The sequence below is a fragment of the Vanacampus margaritifer genome, chromosome 6, assembly GCF_051991255.1.
Source record: "Vanacampus margaritifer isolate UIUO_Vmar chromosome 6, RoL_Vmar_1.0, whole genome shotgun sequence".
Taxonomy (NCBI): domain Eukaryota; kingdom Metazoa; phylum Chordata; class Actinopteri; order Syngnathiformes; family Syngnathidae; genus Vanacampus; species Vanacampus margaritifer.
The window spans coordinates 26217024-26236257 of NC_135437.1; the positions used below are offsets into that span (position 1 = coordinate 26217024).

General features: G+C 39.0%; 1 protein-coding gene across 4 annotated transcripts in view; it reads right to left on the reverse strand.

The window, feature by feature from the left end:
• The window catches only part of hydin (HYDIN axonemal central pair apparatus protein), a 71426-nt gene extending 52719 nt beyond the window's left edge, over positions 1–18707 (reverse strand). Inside the window, exons 1-23 of one of the 4 annotated variants that reach the window (XM_077568447.1) lie at positions 18682–18707; positions 18465–18536; positions 18188–18310; positions 17785–17904; positions 17494–17628; positions 16963–17162; positions 14457–14581; positions 13717–13906; positions 13335–13467; positions 12983–13082; positions 11241–11359; positions 10943–11166; positions 9189–9256; positions 7479–7720; positions 7129–7229; positions 4745–4880; positions 3901–4065; positions 3651–3803; positions 2656–2894; positions 2298–2559; positions 643–786; positions 410–553; positions 41–133 (exon numbers count right to left, since the gene is read on the reverse strand). In XM_077568447.1, coding sequence (XP_077424573.1) covers positions 41–133; positions 410–553; positions 643–786; positions 2298–2559; positions 2656–2894; positions 3651–3803; positions 3901–4065; positions 4745–4880; positions 7129–7229; positions 7479–7720; positions 9189–9256; positions 10943–11166; positions 11241–11359; positions 12983–13082; positions 13335–13467; positions 13717–13906; positions 14457–14581; positions 16963–17162; positions 17494–17628; positions 17785–17904; positions 18188–18283 — 3189 coding nt within the window. In that variant the 5' untranslated portion in view covers positions 18284–18310; positions 18465–18536; positions 18682–18707. Of the gene's footprint in view, positions 1–40; positions 134–409; positions 554–642; positions 787–2297; positions 2560–2655; positions 2895–3650; positions 3804–3900; positions 4066–4744; positions 4881–7128; positions 7230–7478; positions 7721–9188; positions 9257–9836; positions 9906–10942; positions 11167–11240; positions 11360–11722; positions 11980–12982; positions 13083–13334; positions 13468–13716; positions 13907–14456; positions 14582–16962; positions 17163–17493; positions 17629–17784; positions 17905–18187; positions 18311–18464 lie in introns of those variants that run through there. The other 3 variants (XM_077568448.1, XM_077568450.1, XM_077568451.1) reach the window with 3 other exon arrangements.
• Positions 18708–19234: the final 527 nt, after the last annotated feature.

A 19234-nucleotide genomic window follows, 5' to 3' on the forward strand; every position in this document is an offset into this window, starting at 1 on the left:
TTCCAAAAACAAAAGAAAAAAAAAAACACTTTGATGTTACCTGATCCACTACTTGTGACAGCTGACCATGGAAGCAAGTTGGATCAAAACATATCCACAATTGAGTTTCTTCCCCTTGAGCTAATGTCATGCTCTGGGAGGGGGAAACATTACATTAGTTAGAATGAAAAGGTCATCAACATTTGTTATCTTTACAATACTCTTTTAGTGCACTCTTCTGCACTTCCAAATGGCTCCTGTAGACTTTAATCATAATCGCACCCTTTAGACAAAGCCCGTTCAAGTATGTGAAGCAGTGAATGCACAGTGCAAATGAATTAGGAATGTAGTGAACGGAACACACAAGCAAGTGTAACGATGAAATAAAAAAGAGAATCGTTTTATTTAAGTAAGAGAGATGCTGACATACTTTGGTGTTGGCAGTACTTGGGTCTCCTCTGGCATCACACAGGGAGAAAGGAGTAGCAAGCGAGAGCTCCATGGTTAGCGACAGAGATGACACATTCTTTAAAACCAGCTCCTCATATAGTTGGGTGAGGTCTTCCCCTGGGAGCTGACAGACATACATAGATGCAATTGGATAAGGGTTAGGAAATAGTGAGAGAAACTTACATAAAATAAATTCATAATTCTTCAATCAACCTTTTCTATGTAGAAATTCAACTTCTGGGAGGACATGCTGAGCATCGGTGTCACAAACTGGCACGTCACCTCCACAGTAAATATATGCTCCTTAATCCCTTGAAGACCCACAATGCCGCAACAGACTAGATATTCTTTTACAACCTGAGGAGGAAGGTAACGGTTACTTGTAAATAAGCAATGAAATCTCAGGCACTTATTCTCTCGAATAGGATGTACTTTCTTTTATGCAAAGCATTCACCACTTGACCAATGTGTTATTTTATTTGTGTGATTAGCAGTGTAACTTTCAAAATATTGTAGATTATATCATTTATTAAAAAAAAAAAAAAGAGTCCTTGTCAATCATGGGAGTGACCAGGCCTTCTGACACTGCTTGCTTGTTTTTATTGTGTTTTAGGAGAGCTCAGTATTGTTCATTCGATTTGACATCATCATTGCTCTCCTTTTTTTTCTTTTTTTTTTAAAAACCCAACAAATCAATTTAAAAAAATTTAATAAATGTTTTTTTTTTTTAAATACATATACATATATATATACATATATATATACATATACAGACATATATATATATATATATACTTTTTTTTTTGTATGTGCGTGTGTGTGTGTGCGTGCGTGCGTGCGAGCGTGTGTGTATTCATCAGTTCACCTAAAGCCCATTAAAAAAAATCCCATACTAATAATATAATATAATAATAAATTGCCAAATGCAGAAACATCAATGTAAGTTATCACGATGTGGTGGCTCTCGCTAACAGACAGAATTAAGTAACCGGAATTAGGTTAAAAAATTCTATATACGTAGACCATGTTTCTATAAATTTTGATATTTGGTTTTTATTTGAGGCAGATATTTTTTCCATTAAAATGTGATTTATGAGGAGGTTAGACCATTGGTCGATATTCAGAGTTTGTTTATTTTTCCAGTTAACAAGAACTGTTTTTTTAGCGATAGTAAGGGCTACAAGTGTAGATTGAAATTGTTTATGTGGTAAGTCAGTTGTTGTTAGGTCACCTAGCAAACACAAGTTTGGAGATAAAGGTATCCTACAGTCCAAAATAGCGGAAAGCTTTTCTAAGACTTTAGTCCAGAAATACATAACCGGAGTACATAACCATAAAGCATGAACATAAGTGTCTGTAGTGTTTTGTAAGCATTGGAGACAAATGTCGGAGTCTGAGAGTCCCATTTTCTTCATCACATATTGAGTAATGTATGTTCTGTGAATAATTTTATATTGGATAAGTTGTAAATTTGTGTGTTTTGTCATTTTAAATGCGTTTTCACAAACTTGAATCCAAAAGTCAGGTTCCGGTGCTATAGACAAGTCTGTCTCTGTCTTTTATTGTGTGTGTGTGTGTGTGTGTGTGTGTGTGTGTGTGTATGTAAACAGACAGTGATGTGCAATGCCAGTATGCCACAAATAAGCATGATGCAGCATGTTAAACATGGCAATGTACAAAGGCCCCAAAAGGTTGAAAAGGCTCAAATGCAGGGTTTGAACCACGATAGACAAGTCAACATAACTGGCAGGGCAAACACTTGACACAAAACAGCCGCTTGGAACTCACACTATACATAAAGTACTAAGCGATGAGCCAGTATTGTTTGTATGGAAAAAGTGTCCCTTAGGGCTGTTCTGCTATCTCACCTTGGGCGAGTCTGAAGCTCCTTTCAGCAACATGTCAACCGAGCCACCCGGGAAAAGTTCCATACGTGTCGGGCTGATGTTGAATACTGGTCTGTCTTCAGTTGGGGATGCCCACGAACCATTGGTAACAGAGTCCCTCTTTTTTGCAGCTGAGATGGAGGGCAGGAAAGTTCGACCAGATGAGCACTCTGTCTTCCAATAAAGTCGGTGCATTCGTTGGCCATAGTTGGTCACTTTGAAAGTGAATTCACACGATCCATGGCTTAGGACACATAAAAAAAAAAAAAAGTATGACAAATGCTTTCAAGTGTTTTTTTCTTTTTCTTTTTCTTTTTCTAGTTTAGTCAATTCATACTACCTGAAGTGTATGCCAAGGTCGAGATTTGGATGTAAAGGTTTGTCAGTGACAATTGTGGTGCCTGTGCCCGTTGCAGTCAGGACAACAGTGTGACTTTGACTACCTTGGATGGAAATGTCAAGTTTGTCTTGAAACAAGAGCGTATCTTTTAAATTTGCCACAATCTTAAGTTCCAGGTGGCCTTGTGGTGGCACTTCCCCTTCACTGGGTTCAACACGCCAAGGGGACTTTTGTTGGCTCTGTGGAAATGCAAACAATCAGTATTTATTTGTTCTTTGTCTCTTTTCTCTACTTGATGTCAATAGGACTATAGTACACATTAACTCATTCACTGCCATTGACGGCTATAGACGTCATAAATTCATTTTAACTATTTATATTAGTTTAAAATTGTTTCCCCTTTTGTTAACAAGAGTATGAAAATCTAGAAAAAAAATGTTTTCTACATTTAGAACAGATATAAAATTTGTGATTAATCGTGAGTTAACTAGTGAACTCATGCGATTAATTACGATTAAAAAAAATATCACCTGACACCCCTAATTTTTCATAATCTTTTCTTGAAAAATAAAAAATAACTAAAAAATTAAAAAAAATCTCCAATTTTTAATAATCTTTTTTTAAGAATATTTTTTTAAGAAAAGACTTTTTAAAATTAGGGGTGTCAGGCGATTACCATTTTTAATCGCAATTAATCGCATGACTTCACTAGTTAACTCATGATTGATTAATCACAAATTTGATATCTGTTCTAATACAATAAAAAGCAATTCTAGCTTTTCATACTCTTGTTAACAAAAGTGGGAAAAATGTTAAACTAATAGAAATAGTTCAAATGAATTTTTGACGTATATTGCCGTCAATGGCATTGAATGAGTTAAACAGTCTTTTTCATGCAGCTAATGACATCATCTTACAAGATGGGCTCCCTTAGAATTCCATCCATCTTAAACTATGGCGTATTTAGAGGCTAATCTGAGTTGAGTGTTTTGTACCATGCTTGCTGTGAAGTATGCTGGAATTGGTGCCTGGTTGAACAGGGGAATGGTTTTAGTAATGTCTGTCAGAACAGGTATTTTGCCAAATTCTGCTGTCGGACACTGAAGATGAACTATAGGACCACGGCCGGTGCAAGATAAGACAACCTCCTGGGAACAGAAGAAAGATGGATTAAGAAAACAAATAATATAATAAGACTAAGACACAGCAGCACCAGAAGGAAGCAAAATGTTAGCAGGCACTTACAAGTGGTGAATAAACGCTGCCAAACAGAGCAATGTAAAGAGTGTGATGTTGCTTTCCAACATCCTTCACCAGAAGAAAAACAGGAAGGTCTGCTGAGCTGTGAGGAGGAATCACTCCCCTGGATAAAGAACTCCCAAATATCACTGAAGGGTTCTCGTCATATTCCTAAACATGCGGAAATAATGTACACAATTATTCTGTGTTATGTACCCCTGCATATGTGCATATATTGCCACAATGATTGCTGTGTTTTAACTCTTTGACTGCCAAAAACGTTAAATAATGTTTAGTAAAATCCTATGGAGGAGTGCCAAAGGCGTTAAAAGACGTTTTTTTTTTTTAAACAGAGGTGAAACTAACCATTTTCTATTGTTGATTACTGAAAAACGGAATAAGGTAGAAACAAACTTTTTTTCTGATGAAAGATGAGAGTCCAATCTTTGATTTGGTAGTATGTGTGTTTCCATAGTCCAAACACATAATTTTCTGTGGACCTTGAAAGATCAGTCAAAATGCTTAAATCGGCTGGCACTGGCGACATCCCGTTTCTGAAAACGTCTGGCAGTCAAAGAGTTAATAAAAAAACGTATCCCATAAACACGTTCATGAAATGGCAATTTATAGTATTTTCTCTAACAATTAAAATACAGTACTGTAGATGAAAGGCTTATTTATTAGTCTTTTGGCTGTTGATGAAAATGATCCTCTGTGTTTAAACTGAGGGAAAAGCTTTTAGTTTTCATCCCATGTACACAAACACGGCAATGTGGCAATGAACAATCTGTAAATTAAAGTGGAACTTAAAAGGCAGCCATTCCGTTCTAGCAGCAGAAAAGTGCTTTACCTGCTCCAGCATGCCATAGCAAACAGGAAGATCGCTTTGGTTCGTTAGGCGGACTTTCTTTTCATATGGGTGATTGAGAAAGCACTTCTGAAAGTCCACCACTGGAGTCTCCACCATGATTTCTGGAACAATACACCTGTCCACAGAGCAAAGAGGAAACGGAGAAATAGTTTTTTTGAGCCTCCCTTGCCGATCGCAAAATATTATGAAACATTGACTTTTTAATTGCTTGTACAGTGGTTCCTTGAGATACAAGTGCCTTGACGTCAGGGTTTTGTCTTTTAGATACAAGCTTTCAATTTGGCAAAGGTCTTGAGATATGAGCAAAATTTTAGATACAAGTGCATACATGTCAACCCTAATTTGGTCCCACCTGTATTACAAACCCATAAAATCCTTATTTTCCCATAAAAATCCTTATGTCAGTTTTATCAATACTAAAGCTGTTTCATGCAATAACATTAATCTTACCTTACTTTCTTTCTTATATGAAGACATTGACAGTATCTTGTTCCAAATGACATTTTATTGCACAAAGAAAAAACAGATTTCTAAATATCACAGGGACGGTTGACTTTTTTGTTGCTTCACATTTCTCTCGTGCAACTTTGATTTCAAATGTTCTTTGACATCGTAAATGCCAGATGCCGCAACCTTAATGTCCCGTGAACAAAGCGAACATGATGCATACTCTTCTCCAAGTTTTGACGGACCAATTACCTTAAATAAATCCGTCCATTCCGAACGAAAACGTCCGGTGTATCTTGTTTTTTTGGCCGGCCTGTCCCCCATTTTCTCAACCACTGCGAACGACTCGCAATTTTCGCGCTAACACAAATTTCTTAACATGCGCATGTCAGGAAACTGTTAGAAGTCTCGCGCGATAGACGAGATTTTGTGACCGGTTGTTGTTTAAATCGAGCTTATGCACACGTGTAGCACGTAGCCGACAGTAAATACTAAATAAATTTAAAAAGGGTAAGCAATATATACTAATATTATTATTTTCATGAAAACAGTTAAATCCGTATTAATTTCCAAATACGCCCGTATGCTTTTGCAACACTTAAAAATCCGTAAGAAATACGGACAAACCTTATGGGTTGACATGTATGCAAGTGCGCTTCACAGCCCTACTACTAGATGGCAACAGCATGTCTCACAACATCCAGCCACCGTCAATTCACATTGGTTTCCTGCCTGTGGAAGGACAGTATCAGTCAGAGGCCTCAATGAGCCATTAAGCTGGTTTGCCGACTCCCAGCAAACCCCACAGAGGAAGAAAAACAAGGAAGGACAATACATTACAAGTACAGCTGTGATTCGTGGTGTTATTTTCAATGTTGGCAAGGTATGTGGAGACCAAATATTATAACTAATATAATACTGAGTGCAATATTACTAATGAAAAAAACATGTTTAAAAATGGGGGGCTGGAACAGATGAATTGCTTTTCTATTCATTACAAAGAGGAATGATGATTTGAGATGTGTTTTCAGATATGAGTATTGGTCATGGAACAAATTAAACTCGTGTGTCAAGGCAGCGAAATGAAACAACCAAGTCAATCGTTTTGTTTTTTTATGGAAAAACGTCTGTGAATGGGCCGCTCAGAATGATAGCACTTCACATGATAGTAGACCCACAGCAAGTTTCTCCACCCACGACTTGGAATATGTGCTCAAGATCCGCCACTTTCAAGCCACTTGCTTGACTACACTTTCTGAAACAACATCATGTATCATACCAAAGGTAAAAGAAAGGTCAAGACACTTGATCATTTATTTAAATTAAATAAAAGTCAAAGCCACGGTTCTGCAGTGAACAGTCGCTCATTCTCATGAGCTAAGACTACCCCTCAAGACAAACAGCAAAGTCCCAAACCAAGAGCCAAACCCAGATCCCCTCACCTGTAAAACAAATGTGTTGCCCCCATTATCTGATTCTGCCCACTACTAATTATAGTCGTATAAAATACGTATTTAAAACTCTTTGACTGCCAAGCGTTTTCAGAAAAGGGATGCCGTGGGTGCCAGCCGATTTAAGCATATGGACTGATCTTTCAAGGTCCACAGAAAATTATGTGTTTGGACTATGGAAACACACATACTACCAAATTAAAGATTGGACTCGCATCTTTCATCAGAAAAAAAGAGTTTGTTTCTACCTTCTTCCGTTTTTCAGTAATCAACAATAGAAAATGGTTAGTTTCACCTCTGTTTTGAAAAAAAAAACGTATTTTAACGTCTTTGGCACTCCTCCATAGGATTTTACTAAACGTTATTTAACGTTTTTGGCAGTCAAAGAGTTAAAGTGGTTGCAATTTGCTGTGCCAACCTGCATTGACTACGGGCTTCAGCTTGTTTTCTACATGTATGCCTTACCTTGCAATAATGGGCAAAGCCATGATCTCTTTTCCAACACCTTCGACATCTACGACCAGAGCCACCCTGTAATATTTGACTGTGTTGGAGCACAATGACACCTGCAGAGACAATACACAAGCAAGCATGCAGCATGAAGAAATGGGACAGATGGATGAACGGATAGAAGTTTTCCTTCTTTTGGTATTTTGCTCCACTGGCAAAAAAAAACAACTGAAAGAACATTTAACATGAACCGCAAAAAAGGGTAAGAGCAAGTGATGTATTCAAATGAAAATCCTACTTCATTTAACAAAATAAAAAACTGAGAATTGGGCAGCACAAAATCTTCATATAATAATCCACTGTACCTTGATGCTGACATCCGCCATGGCCCGCACAGAACCCATAGCAGGACTGACGGTGAACTCAACGGGCATGGCACTAATGTCATGAGCAGCACTGCCTTGCCAGTTGTTCTTACATAGGTCACACACTTGCTGGTCACTGGTCACACTCGGAGACCCCATTCCGTCTCCCACGACACGCAGGGAAAAGCTCATTGGAACAAAGGATGTGTTAAAGAGGGAACACATTTCTGTTTGGGGGAAACCTGCAAAAACATAACACTAAAATCAAGATGAAAATCAAAACGTAAAACATAATGAGGCTACAAGAGCCGCCTGCATTATGTTTCAGTAAACTTGAGGCTTATGCCCCCAGTCCCCCCCCTGGTTCCTCCGCCTCTGCATTACACTTAGCAATGTAGTAAATTAAAAACATACTTTAACCTCTCGGCGTTATTGTGACCATTTTTGGGCTTTTTGTTGGTTCTGACCAAGCCATTTCAAAATAAAATACTGTCCACGGGTTTTAAACGGGACATATTATGGGATTTTTACTTGTTTATTGCTTGTATACGGACGTTTGGGAGTCCTGGCCCACCTGCCACATAAAATAAACAACAAAGAAAATCTTCAGAAAATGTCTCCGTGAGCGAGACATTCTGATTCTAACAAATTCTGACATTGTTATTTGGCGTTTCTGAAAATTGACATATTGTTGACTGCTCGGTGAAGTTGTCAAAATGGTTGAGATCGGTGGTATTTATCAGAATTAACCCTATCATATTAATTTCATGTGTATAATTTTTTCGCCATTAAAACCCTGACGTATATGATGTGACACATGCATTGCACAGATAATCCATTAGAGGGCAGTATCACCCATCTGACGGCTTTACCAGCAACCTTGCACGATCAACCCAATTGAGAAAGGAGAGACACTAATACTTATTAATAGTGGGAAATATTTTTTCAGATTTTTGGAAATACTAATATGTTTGATACGTCTGTTTATCATTATATTTTTGACAGTTATAAATGTACAAATTTAAAGCATTGTGACCGGATGTATCAAATATGACACAAATCAAAAGTCATACATATGCGGAAGTTGATTTGCAAAAAAAAATTAAATAAAAATGTTTGTTCAAAAGGACCAAAAAATACTTTACAAATAATCTGAATTTTCTCTCATATATTTCATAGTTCAGGATTTATAGGGTTAAGTATACAGTCGTGTATGAAGTGTTTCTTACAAGAATAAAAGTGTTTTAATTGTATTCTCGGGCACTTGCTTCTTTTCCACACACAGGGCTTCACTTCTGTAAGTAGAAGCTGCTCGACTTGTTCAACCTACTACAGTAGCTCCAGTCCCAGTTGTCATAGTAACGGAAAGCATAAGTTGTAATGACAGGACACTCCCCTCAAAACAGTGTATGTTTTTGTATGTTTGAATTGTGTCGCCCAATCACAGCCCAGCACAAGGCTGTACGCCTCGCAGTAGAGGGTCATTTGCGGTTAGCAGGCAAGAAAGCAACAGCCCCTCAAAACAGGCAAATTGTAGCAAGACTCAAAACAGATCTTGAAAATTGTGCTAAATGTATTTATCCTTGGCGTATTTTGACCAAATCAAGTCACAGATGTGAATTGATGTTATCATGACACCTGGGAATTGTTATTTAAGTAATAGTGAAAGAAGAAACAAAACTCCAACATATACTGTAAAGATGTACTAACCATAGGCAACATCTCCAAAATTGAGCTCTGAAACACTGAAGTGAAAAGTAGGCCCAATAACACAGCCCCTGAAATAGAAAAAAATATATAAACCATCACATGGTACAAATCGATGCCTTCTTAAAATAATCGCCTAAGCCTAAATTTTTCAGACTTTTCACACACAAAAAAAAAACACAAAAAAATTAACCATTTGCATCATGAGGAGATGATTAAGTCAAAAATAATATTTTTGGGGGAAAAAATGACTTATGCTATTACAAATCTACTATACAAATTGCGAATAAAAACTGAAAATTTTAATACTTTATTCAGAATAGAACATAGATGACAGGTCAAAAGTTTAAACTGAGAATATGTATAATTTTAAGGGAAAAATATGTTGATTGTAAATTTCATTGTGCCAACAAATCTCAAAAAAGTTGGGACAGGTAGCAATAAGAGGCTGGAAAAGTCAATTGCAAAAAAAAACAGACCAAGTTAGACCAGTTACCACTAATGAGGTCCATTTGAGGCAACTTGAAAAAGAGCTTCTCGGAGTGGCAGTGTCTCTCAGAAGCGAAGATAGGTAGAGAATCACCAATTTCTCCAAAGAAAGATAGTGGCGAAATATCAGAAAGGTGTTTACCAAAATCATACTGATCATACCATGATCTTCGGGCCCTTAAACGGCACTGCACCGCAAACAGGAACGCTTACTGTAAGGGAAATCACAGAAAGGGCTCAACAATACTTCCAGAAAACATTGAACACAATCCACCGTGCCAGTCGCCGTTGCCAGATGAAACTCGACAGTACAAAGAAGAAGCCATTTCTAAAGCAGACCAATAAGTGCAGGCGTTTCTCTGGGCCAGGGGTTATTCAAAATGGAGTGTGGCAAAGTGGAAACCTGTTTTGTGGTCAGACGAATCACGATTCAAAGTTCTTTGTGGAAAAACTGGGGCGCTATATCATACTGACTAAAGAGGACAAAGGCCAACCCAAGTTGTTATCAGCACTCAGTTTATAACCCTGCATCTGTGATGGTATAGGGTTGCATGAGTGCGTGTGGCATGGGCAGCTTCCACATCTGGAAAGGCATCGTCAATGCAGAAAGGTATATTCAGATTGGAGAACAACATATGCTCCCATCCAGGCATCAACACTTTCAGAGAAGATCTCGCATTTCTCAACACGATAATGCCAGACCACGTGCAGCACCAACTACAACATCATGGCTGGCTCTTTCCCTTCTAGAGCACATTTGGCGCATCATAAAGGGGAAGGTGCTACAAAGAAAGCCCAAGACAGTTGAACAGTTCGAGAGACGCGTGTTAGACAAGAATGGGACAGCATTCCTATTTCTAAACTTGTCTCCTCGATCCCCAGACGTTTGCAGACTGTTGTAAGAAGAAGAGGGGTTGCCTCACAGTGGTGAAAACGGCCTTGTCCCAACTTTTTCTTAGATTTGTTGACACCGTGGAATTTAAAATCAACATCGTTTTCCCTTAAAATGATACATTTTCTCAGTTTAAACTTTTGACCTGTTCTCTATGTTCTATTTTGAATAAAATATTAAAATTTGGCACTTTCACATAATTGCATTCAGTTTTTATTCACAATTTGAATAGTATCACAACATTTTTGCAATTGGGTTTTTATTTTAAGAGGGTGATGAAATATAAGGATAATTATACCAGGTACTATGATCACAGTAGAATCATTATCAAAGTTTGAGTGTCAAAATTAGAAAGGTATTAAATTCTAACTTTCACCTGAAGGTCAGAGTAAGTGGTAGAGGCTGCCCTGTGACAATTAGCAGTAAGCCCTCTGAGAAAGATCCCAAAATGTTACTGTGGAAGGTGACCTTAATCACAAGGCCAGCCCCGGAGCAAACGACACCTTTCTTGGGAGTGAAGGAGAAAAATTGACCAAAAGTGGTACCAGGGTTTGAGAACTCAAAAGGGGCATCAATCAGCCCATGGTTGGTTAGCTGCACCTGCGGGAATTTATAAAGGATGACATTAAATTATAGTATGCACCCTTGGATATATTTTTCTTGAAAAGCCTTACCTCATAAGAGACAGTGTGACCTATGAATATATTTTTCATATCCATTCGGTTACAGTTAATCTCCATTGCCGGTCCCAAACCCTCCCCCCTGACTCTCAGAGGGATGCGAGATTTTTTACCTAAAAGTACAGCGTCACAAGCACAAGAAAGTCATTTAACGGTCATTTTCACGTGACAGATGTATTAACAATCGGTTATGCTATATGAAAAAACATCTCTACTGTATGCCCACGTCAACCTCTGAAAATATAAAAGATGATCGTAGCAAAAATGTGTATTTGGACATCAAATGAACGAACGGATGAATGTCGTCGTCGTCAACCTCTCCGCTCACTACGGCTTAATGGCACTAAGTGAGGAAAAATGCTTTTGGACCTCCTCGGTTCAACCTCACTTTCTTTTTTTTTCTTTTTTATTTTTTGGTATGTGTGTGTGTGCGTGCGTGCGTGCGTGCGTGTAAAAAAAAATAAGAATTCCCATACCGTTCACCTAAACCGAACACTTCAAAATCCAGCCAGAGTCGTGGGGCCGCCAGGAGACCCGAAGAGGGACCAAAGAAAAGAAAGAAAAGCGAAGCCCAGCACCGACCAGACACCACCCACCGGGCCACTAACCAGAGTCCTTCACCAACCCCAGAGACATCTAAATTCCAACAAATCAGGGAGACCTCAAGGGCCCGAAGGAGAAACTGAGGAAAGGTAGAAAGGACAGACGAAGCAGAGTGAGATCCACAGACACCCGCCTCCACCGAATCAATGACCTGAGGGAGAAACAAATTGTGTCTGAGTTTCGATAGATGCTGGTGTGGTGGATCTGGCATGCATGAAAATCTCCACCAAAGAGGGGAGCCCTCGACCCCCGCCAGGACAGAGCAAGCGCAACACCTCAGGGCCCCCCAGGCCGCGGCAGCGCCAAAGGACGACCCCCGGGCCCCGCAGGGGCCACCGGCCGGAGAGCAAACCCAGGAGCAGGAGCGCCCCCCACCCCAACGCGGCCCGCGCCCCCAACCCAACGCAGCAGGACGGGGCACTGCAGGCCCACCAGGCACCCTACCGGCCCACAACCCCCACTCCCCCCACGACCCCCCCCACCCCCGCCGGAAATGATATCCCCCTCTGCTCCGATCCACCCGCCTCCCAGGCAACCTCACTTTCTGATAATGTCGCAAATCCATTGCCACGTGTGGTAAATCAGGAGCAAACTTGCTCCCGACTGTCAAACTTTGTGGCCACGTTTGCGCCGGTATATCATTAGCGCAATATCTTTTCGTGAATAGGACGCTTACAAGGAACAAGCTGCGCTCTGAGCGGACGCAGCGCATTCATAGTGGATTTGGCCCTTAGTGTGCCACCTGTTAAGGGAATGAAAGGAGACACTTTAACTGGCCTTAACTGATGTCGGCTTTGACCATTGCCCTCCCTCTCGCCGATCCGCCTGCGCTCGTCCATGAAATTACCAGCATTGTCTCTAACCCACCTTCACACTGAGATATGCCACGCATGCTCAGAATTTACGCCCGTCATGGAAATAAAGCCAAAGGTGTTTAAATGTCACAATTAAGTCAAATTAGAGATGGTATCATTATATGTTATGCAACTGTTCAGTTACAAAATGTATATAACATTTTGCCTATCCATGTGGATCAGAAATATATTTCAATCTACTATTGTTGTTGTATATTCCATGAGCTGTTATTGAATTGGTGCGCTTGTTTTAACCCAAATTTTGTTGTGAACACTTACCCGTGATGTCACAATATATGGTTTCTTGGTAAAGTTTGGCTTCTTCGGGCTTGAAGACAACAGTGAAACGTGCTGTGGTATTTGGCCATATTTCACCCAACTGCTCCATGTTAAGAAAATGGTAAAAAGGCACGTTAGAGTAATAGATTAGTTTGTTATGCATTATAGAGTAAATGCAGAACAAGTAGGCACACTTCATTTCATTTGCATATCATTAAAATAAAAGCATCGAAATGCGTTGTCTTGGCAATCGCGCACACAGTCTCAGATTTTCAAAAACAACGGTATGACAATAACAAAAAAAATAATTAGTGAGAGGAAGGATGCAGATGAGGAAGTCACAAACACATACCGCCGGTTCTAATGTTATGCATCCATGTGAGAGGGAGAGGAGGCCGGTTCGATGATTGGCTGTGGGCTCAGACTGGCAGGGAACAAGCAAACGTGAATCCACATGATTCTGCTGCTCCAGCACTGAGCAATCCCTAGCGAGTCGAAGAGAGAGAAGGGAAAAGCAATGCAAAGAGTAACAAAGAGAGACAGTTTGCCAGAAAAGTATCCCTACTGTAAACTATGTTTAAGCAATACTGCAAAGACATACTTCCTGGATTGACATCTTTTTTTGTTAGCGTGTGCTTTGTCTTTAGTGAATACTTTTTCTTTTTAGAACTGAAGGAAAGTCAAAAGGACTATATACTGTAATTTCATTCTACAGTATTTGAAAGTGTACTCACTGGCTCACTTCTGGTTGGCTTGACCATGTAGTCCAGCAGTACATGAGAGTGGTATCACTACTATTGGTGAGGGACACCGTATGTGTGTTAGACAAGGAAATGTAAGTATTTTCTAAATCAAGGTACTCAGGGATAAGATTGAGCTTCAGCTCCTCACAGCAACCGTGGAGTTTGATGTGCACTTCTTCACCTAAAGAGAGGAAGAGGAGTGACGTTGGTTGGGGTAATAAATAAATGAGCAAGCAAATGTAAGTTGATCTTCAGAAAGAGTAAACGAAAGCTATACATTTTCTACAGTATGTGAATTGCTGAGACTTTACTTTTTTTTTTTTAGATTATTTTATCTTGTTCTTCTTTCTTTTTTTGTCTTCTTTTTTTTTTACTTATTTTGCTACTTCTACTTTCAAGTGACCCGTAAGCAGAAAACAAGCAGAAGTGACAACACAACAAGTGACAACGACAATCCAGAACTCAACACACCAAGCTAACCCTTAAGCATTGATTTTATTTTATTTTAGGCATGGCCTCACTTTTGCCACCTTAGGGTAAAAATATGCAAAACATCACCAATATTCCACCGATTCGTATTCATATTTTTAAGGCATGTTGCAGTTCAAGTAATGTAAGGTTTATATCACACAAACACATGGATGGAGAGCACAATATAAAGATTTGAATTCACAAAAACATGAAAATTCTGCAATTATTACATTGTTTAATATTATGTCCATATATTTTACCAGTATCATAGTGTAGCAACAGATCCTGACTGTGGTCTCCTGCAGTCATCGGATGGAAAGCCACCGTGACCTGCATACTCTCGCCAATATCAAGAGTTCCAGAGAAGGGAGTTACTGAAAAAGGACTGAAATAGAAAAAACCGCAAGATCAAAGAGTGACTAACTTTTGTATTACCTGACCCTCTGGTTTGCATTTGACCTCATCCAGAGGTGTGCATGGACAGAAAGTTAAACAGACACACTGTAAAATGTGTTGCTCTCTGTAATGTCTCGTAATAAAATAAGTACAAGTGAAGCATCAATATGCATCATGATGTCCGAGCTTAGTTATCACTTCAATGATAGGAGCTTGTCTTTCAATCAATTAGCTGTAGCCTGTAGAGACATAGAACTGCAGCTAACCACTTAGCTATTATTTCAAATAAAAAAAATGAAAAAAGTATTGAAGACATTTAACATTTTCTATGCATATTTTTACTGTTTATGAATCTACTTATAGTATATAGATGCCATATAACTGTGGGTCTGAGGGAGTCTAGGTCGCATGGTAGTACCTGTCTAATCATATATTTCCGGCTTTGGACGGAACTGGAGTAAACATGTCAGTAAATCACTTGTCTGTCTATTATAATTACTAACCCTTTGTCCAGCCTCAGAGGAGGAGTATGCTTTTTTCATCTATAAAGCGACTGTGTGTTTTCATATTGACACACTCGAGGCTTAACATCACCTTTGAATGTAAGCATTTACTCTTGTGTCTTTTAAGAGCTCTTAAAATCAATTCTTTATAAAGAAGGCTTCTTCATCAGATCTCATTTTTCAATTATTTTTGAACACGCAAAGATTACATTTAATATAGTAATCAAATAATATCTTCAGTATTAATTTGTTTCAACATCTTAAAGTGAATAAAAGATGCACATTCGCTTTTCTTTCTTTTCTTTGGTCCCCCTTCGGGTCTCCTGGCGGCCCCACGACTCTGGCTGGATTTTGAAGTGTTCGGTTTGGGTGAACGGTATGGGAATTCTTATTTATTTATTTATTTATTTTCTCACGCACGCACGCACGCACACACATACAAAAAAAAAAAAAAAAAAAAAAAAGGGAGAACAATGATGATGACATTTCAAATGATCAATACTGAGATCTCCCAGAGAAGAAAAAAAAAAAAAAGCACATTAAGCACAGTTCCTAGATGTCATGTCTGTGATTTAAAATTTTCAAGCTAGCCGGTTCTGAAGGGGCGGTGCTAGCCACTGCCTCTCTACTGTCGAGTTTGCAATCCCAGTACAGCTTTGTGTTACCATGGCAGCCAGGGGGAAACTAGGGGCTGCGACGAGGCGAGCGGCTACTTGCCCTTAACTCTTTGACTGCCAGACGTTTTCAGAAAAGGGATGCCGTGGGTGCCAGCCGATTTAAGCATTTTGACTGATCTTTCAAGGTCCACAGAAAATTATGTGTTTGGACTATGGAAACACACATACTACCAAATGAAAGATTGGACTCTCATCTTTTATCAGGAAAAAAAAGTTTGTTTCTACCTTATTCCGTTCTTCAGTAATCAACAATAGAAAATGGTTAGTTTCACCTCTGTTTTGAAACAAACGTCTTTTAACGTCTTTGGCACTCCTCCATAGGATTTTACTAAACGTTATTTAACGTTTTTGGCAGTCAAAGAGTTAAGTGAAAGTAACAGCCTGCTGTCTGAAGAAAAATGCGAGCGCTCGGAAAGTCAGTAAAGTGTTGATTAAATTTGAAGTTGTGGAGGCGGCATTTCATCACCAAGCCGCGGAATTACACTTGTGAATTAGTGTTGCTGAACCGTGCATGTGGCGGATACAGCGTACACGTTGCCAAACAACGCTAACATATGTGCTTGGTTGTGTAATTGACTGAGCAGACCCTCCAGAGACACAATTGTTGGTGTACAAGCAATTAAAAGTTAATTTTCCACAATATGACTATAAGGATTAATCTAGTGATGAGAAAATGGTTGCGATATTATTTTACTCCCCTAGATTGCGCTCTTGATTTAAGATGCAGTGGAAAATGTTAGCAATTTCCATTGCTCTAGCCTTTATCTTTAAATCAAGGGCACCATCTGCAGGAGTAAAAACAAAATATTGCAAGTGGCTCATGAAGCTTACGGCGTAATGAAAACCATATTGCATCATGACCTTTCAGGCATTTTTCATTTCTACGCCTTGTTTTTCTAAATGTCAGCAGATGAGGTCCCGCTTCTCGGTTGCTACATTTGAGTTGGGAAAATTAAGCTTCATGAACTACTTGCAATATTTTATACTCCTCTAGATGGCGGTCTTGGTTTAAAGATTCTGTGGAAATGTAATCCATTTCCATTGCAGCAGGGCTCTTGTTTCAAAAATGCAGTGGGAATTGACTGAATTTCCAATGAATCTTTAAACCAAGAACACCATCTAGAGGAGTAAAAAAATATTGGAAGTGGTTCATGAAGCTTCATTTTCCCATCACTAATAGAAATAGTCACCTCTGTGTCTGCAACTTGAAGATGGCTATGCGGTCTCCAAGGTTGCGTACAAGCTGAGTCCTTTGTGTGGAGGCTTTTACGAGGCAGTCAGGTAAATGCAACTCATCACGGAAGTTCAAACTGGCCCTTGGGCCAATGGCACGGATTGCCACCTCAAATTGCTCCCGCTCTGTCACAAAAACCAAAGTATGGTGGTAGTCCTGTAAAGAAAAATGAAAAACAGGTATTAGAATTTACAATTACGTATTTCATGTCTCAAGCGCCAGTCCTCCATCTTATCAGCAATCTCTGCAGAAACATAACAACAATCCTGATCATTTGATTCAGGTGTGTTGGCTTAGGGATACCTCTAACAGATGCACGATTGTGGCCCTGGAGGACCTGAGTTTGAGTCCTAATAATTAGGTGGTTAACAGAACGTACAGGTATCAATGTAGCATATTAAAACAGACATTTTAAAACAGGAGCCCCAGGTGTATTTGTAACAAAACAAAAAAAAATCTAAAAGCATCTTCAAAAAAGTGAAGATACCTTGTTCTCCTGTGGAGTGAAGCAGACTGTGAAGCCCACCGACAGTCCTGCTGCAACTTTAGTCTTTGCCTCTTTTGGACCTTCAACTTGGAAATAAGCGGACTCCTGATGCTCCAGCTTAACATGCCGTGATATCTTGAAGCAAGCACAAATTGCCAAATGCATGATGATAAAAATCTTTAAATCACCAGAGCATCAAACACAAAGTTGGAAACACTTAAGTTTGTTTCATACATTATTTTTTTTTTAAATGTTTTGTTGTAGAGATAAGACAACAGTATGGTGTCACACCTTATCATTGTTGAACAGCTGCAGAGGTAACTTGTACGACTGTGCGGGAGTGAAGTTCTGGAAGACTAACTCGGGTGGGTGGGGCAGGAAATTTGACTGATCGACATCCACCAAGGGCATCTTCAAAACACACAAGTAACAGTAGATAAAAATATATATATAATACAAAGAAAAATAGACAACTAGGGTAGCTCAGAGACAAAGGTTGATTTGTTACATATATTTGTGTTGATTAGCTTCTTCTTAAATTTATATAACTATTAACAATGTTAAAAACAAGTTGCTTGAATCATTCATTGGCTGTGGTGTAAATACAAGTTTTGAGTACCTATAAAAATTGCCTTGCTTTTCATAAGGTCGGTTCATTAATAAGCCATAAAAGTCGAAAAAGTTCATTTTTTACTTTTTGAAGGGTTGTCGTGCTTGGCTCAAGTAGTTCTAGGAGTTGTTGGGGATGCATTTTGGCTTCTGTCAGGCGCACTTTTCTAGACTGCAACATCTTCTGTGTATAAATATAAGGCGTCACCTGCAAGGGAAGCGCGTATCGTGTTAACTTGGCTAACAGTGATTCACTAAACTTGTGGTTATTATAATAATAATAATAATTAGTAGTATTATTATTAAGCAGCTTTGGTATAGAGAACACAGAATGTTGACTGTCATCTCTACATTTTACTTACTGACAAATACGTGTCCAGCCTCTTTGTATACTCGGTTACTGTGTGGCCATTCACAGGAACGGTGCCATTATCCTAATGCAGTGTGAACGTGTTTTGGGATTAAGTAAATCAAGTTTCTCGTCACAACTAAACAATATACAGCATCCACTTGTGGTGTAATGGAACAAGAAATTACACATAGCTGAGGAAGAAGAAAATAAAAGAATACCCGGCTCACCCGGCTCTGAAACGCAGACGCGGGGATCAGCGTTCGTCAGTTTGTTTTTTGTTACCATGACGACCAATTCGTGGCACCTTTAAGTAACACGTGCTCTGATTGGTCAGAGTCTGCACAGGCGCTTCAGTTTTGGCTGCGTCCGTTGACATGACACAAAATAAACATGGCTCAATGAATCGTGAATTTGAGCTAAAATTAGTTAATAATCTGAAATATCATTTTTTAAGACATCTTGAAAACAGGCGCCAACAACTTCGTGGCTAGTGTGCAAGTTACTGTTAATTGAGTGGTAACCAAATGATGTTATTTTAAAAATAAAATAAAATAAAATAAAATAAAAAGAAGAAGAAGAAAGAAAGAAAGCTCTTAATGCCTCGCAAAGGATACAAAACAAAAGCACACAAACAGTCGTACTGAAGTACATAAATCTAATTAATAATAATCAAATAAATAAACAAATAAAGTAAATGCATGCTCGATTGGGCTGAGCTCTGGTGATTGACTCGGCCATTGCAGAATATTCAACTTCTATGCTTGAAAAAAACTCCTGGGT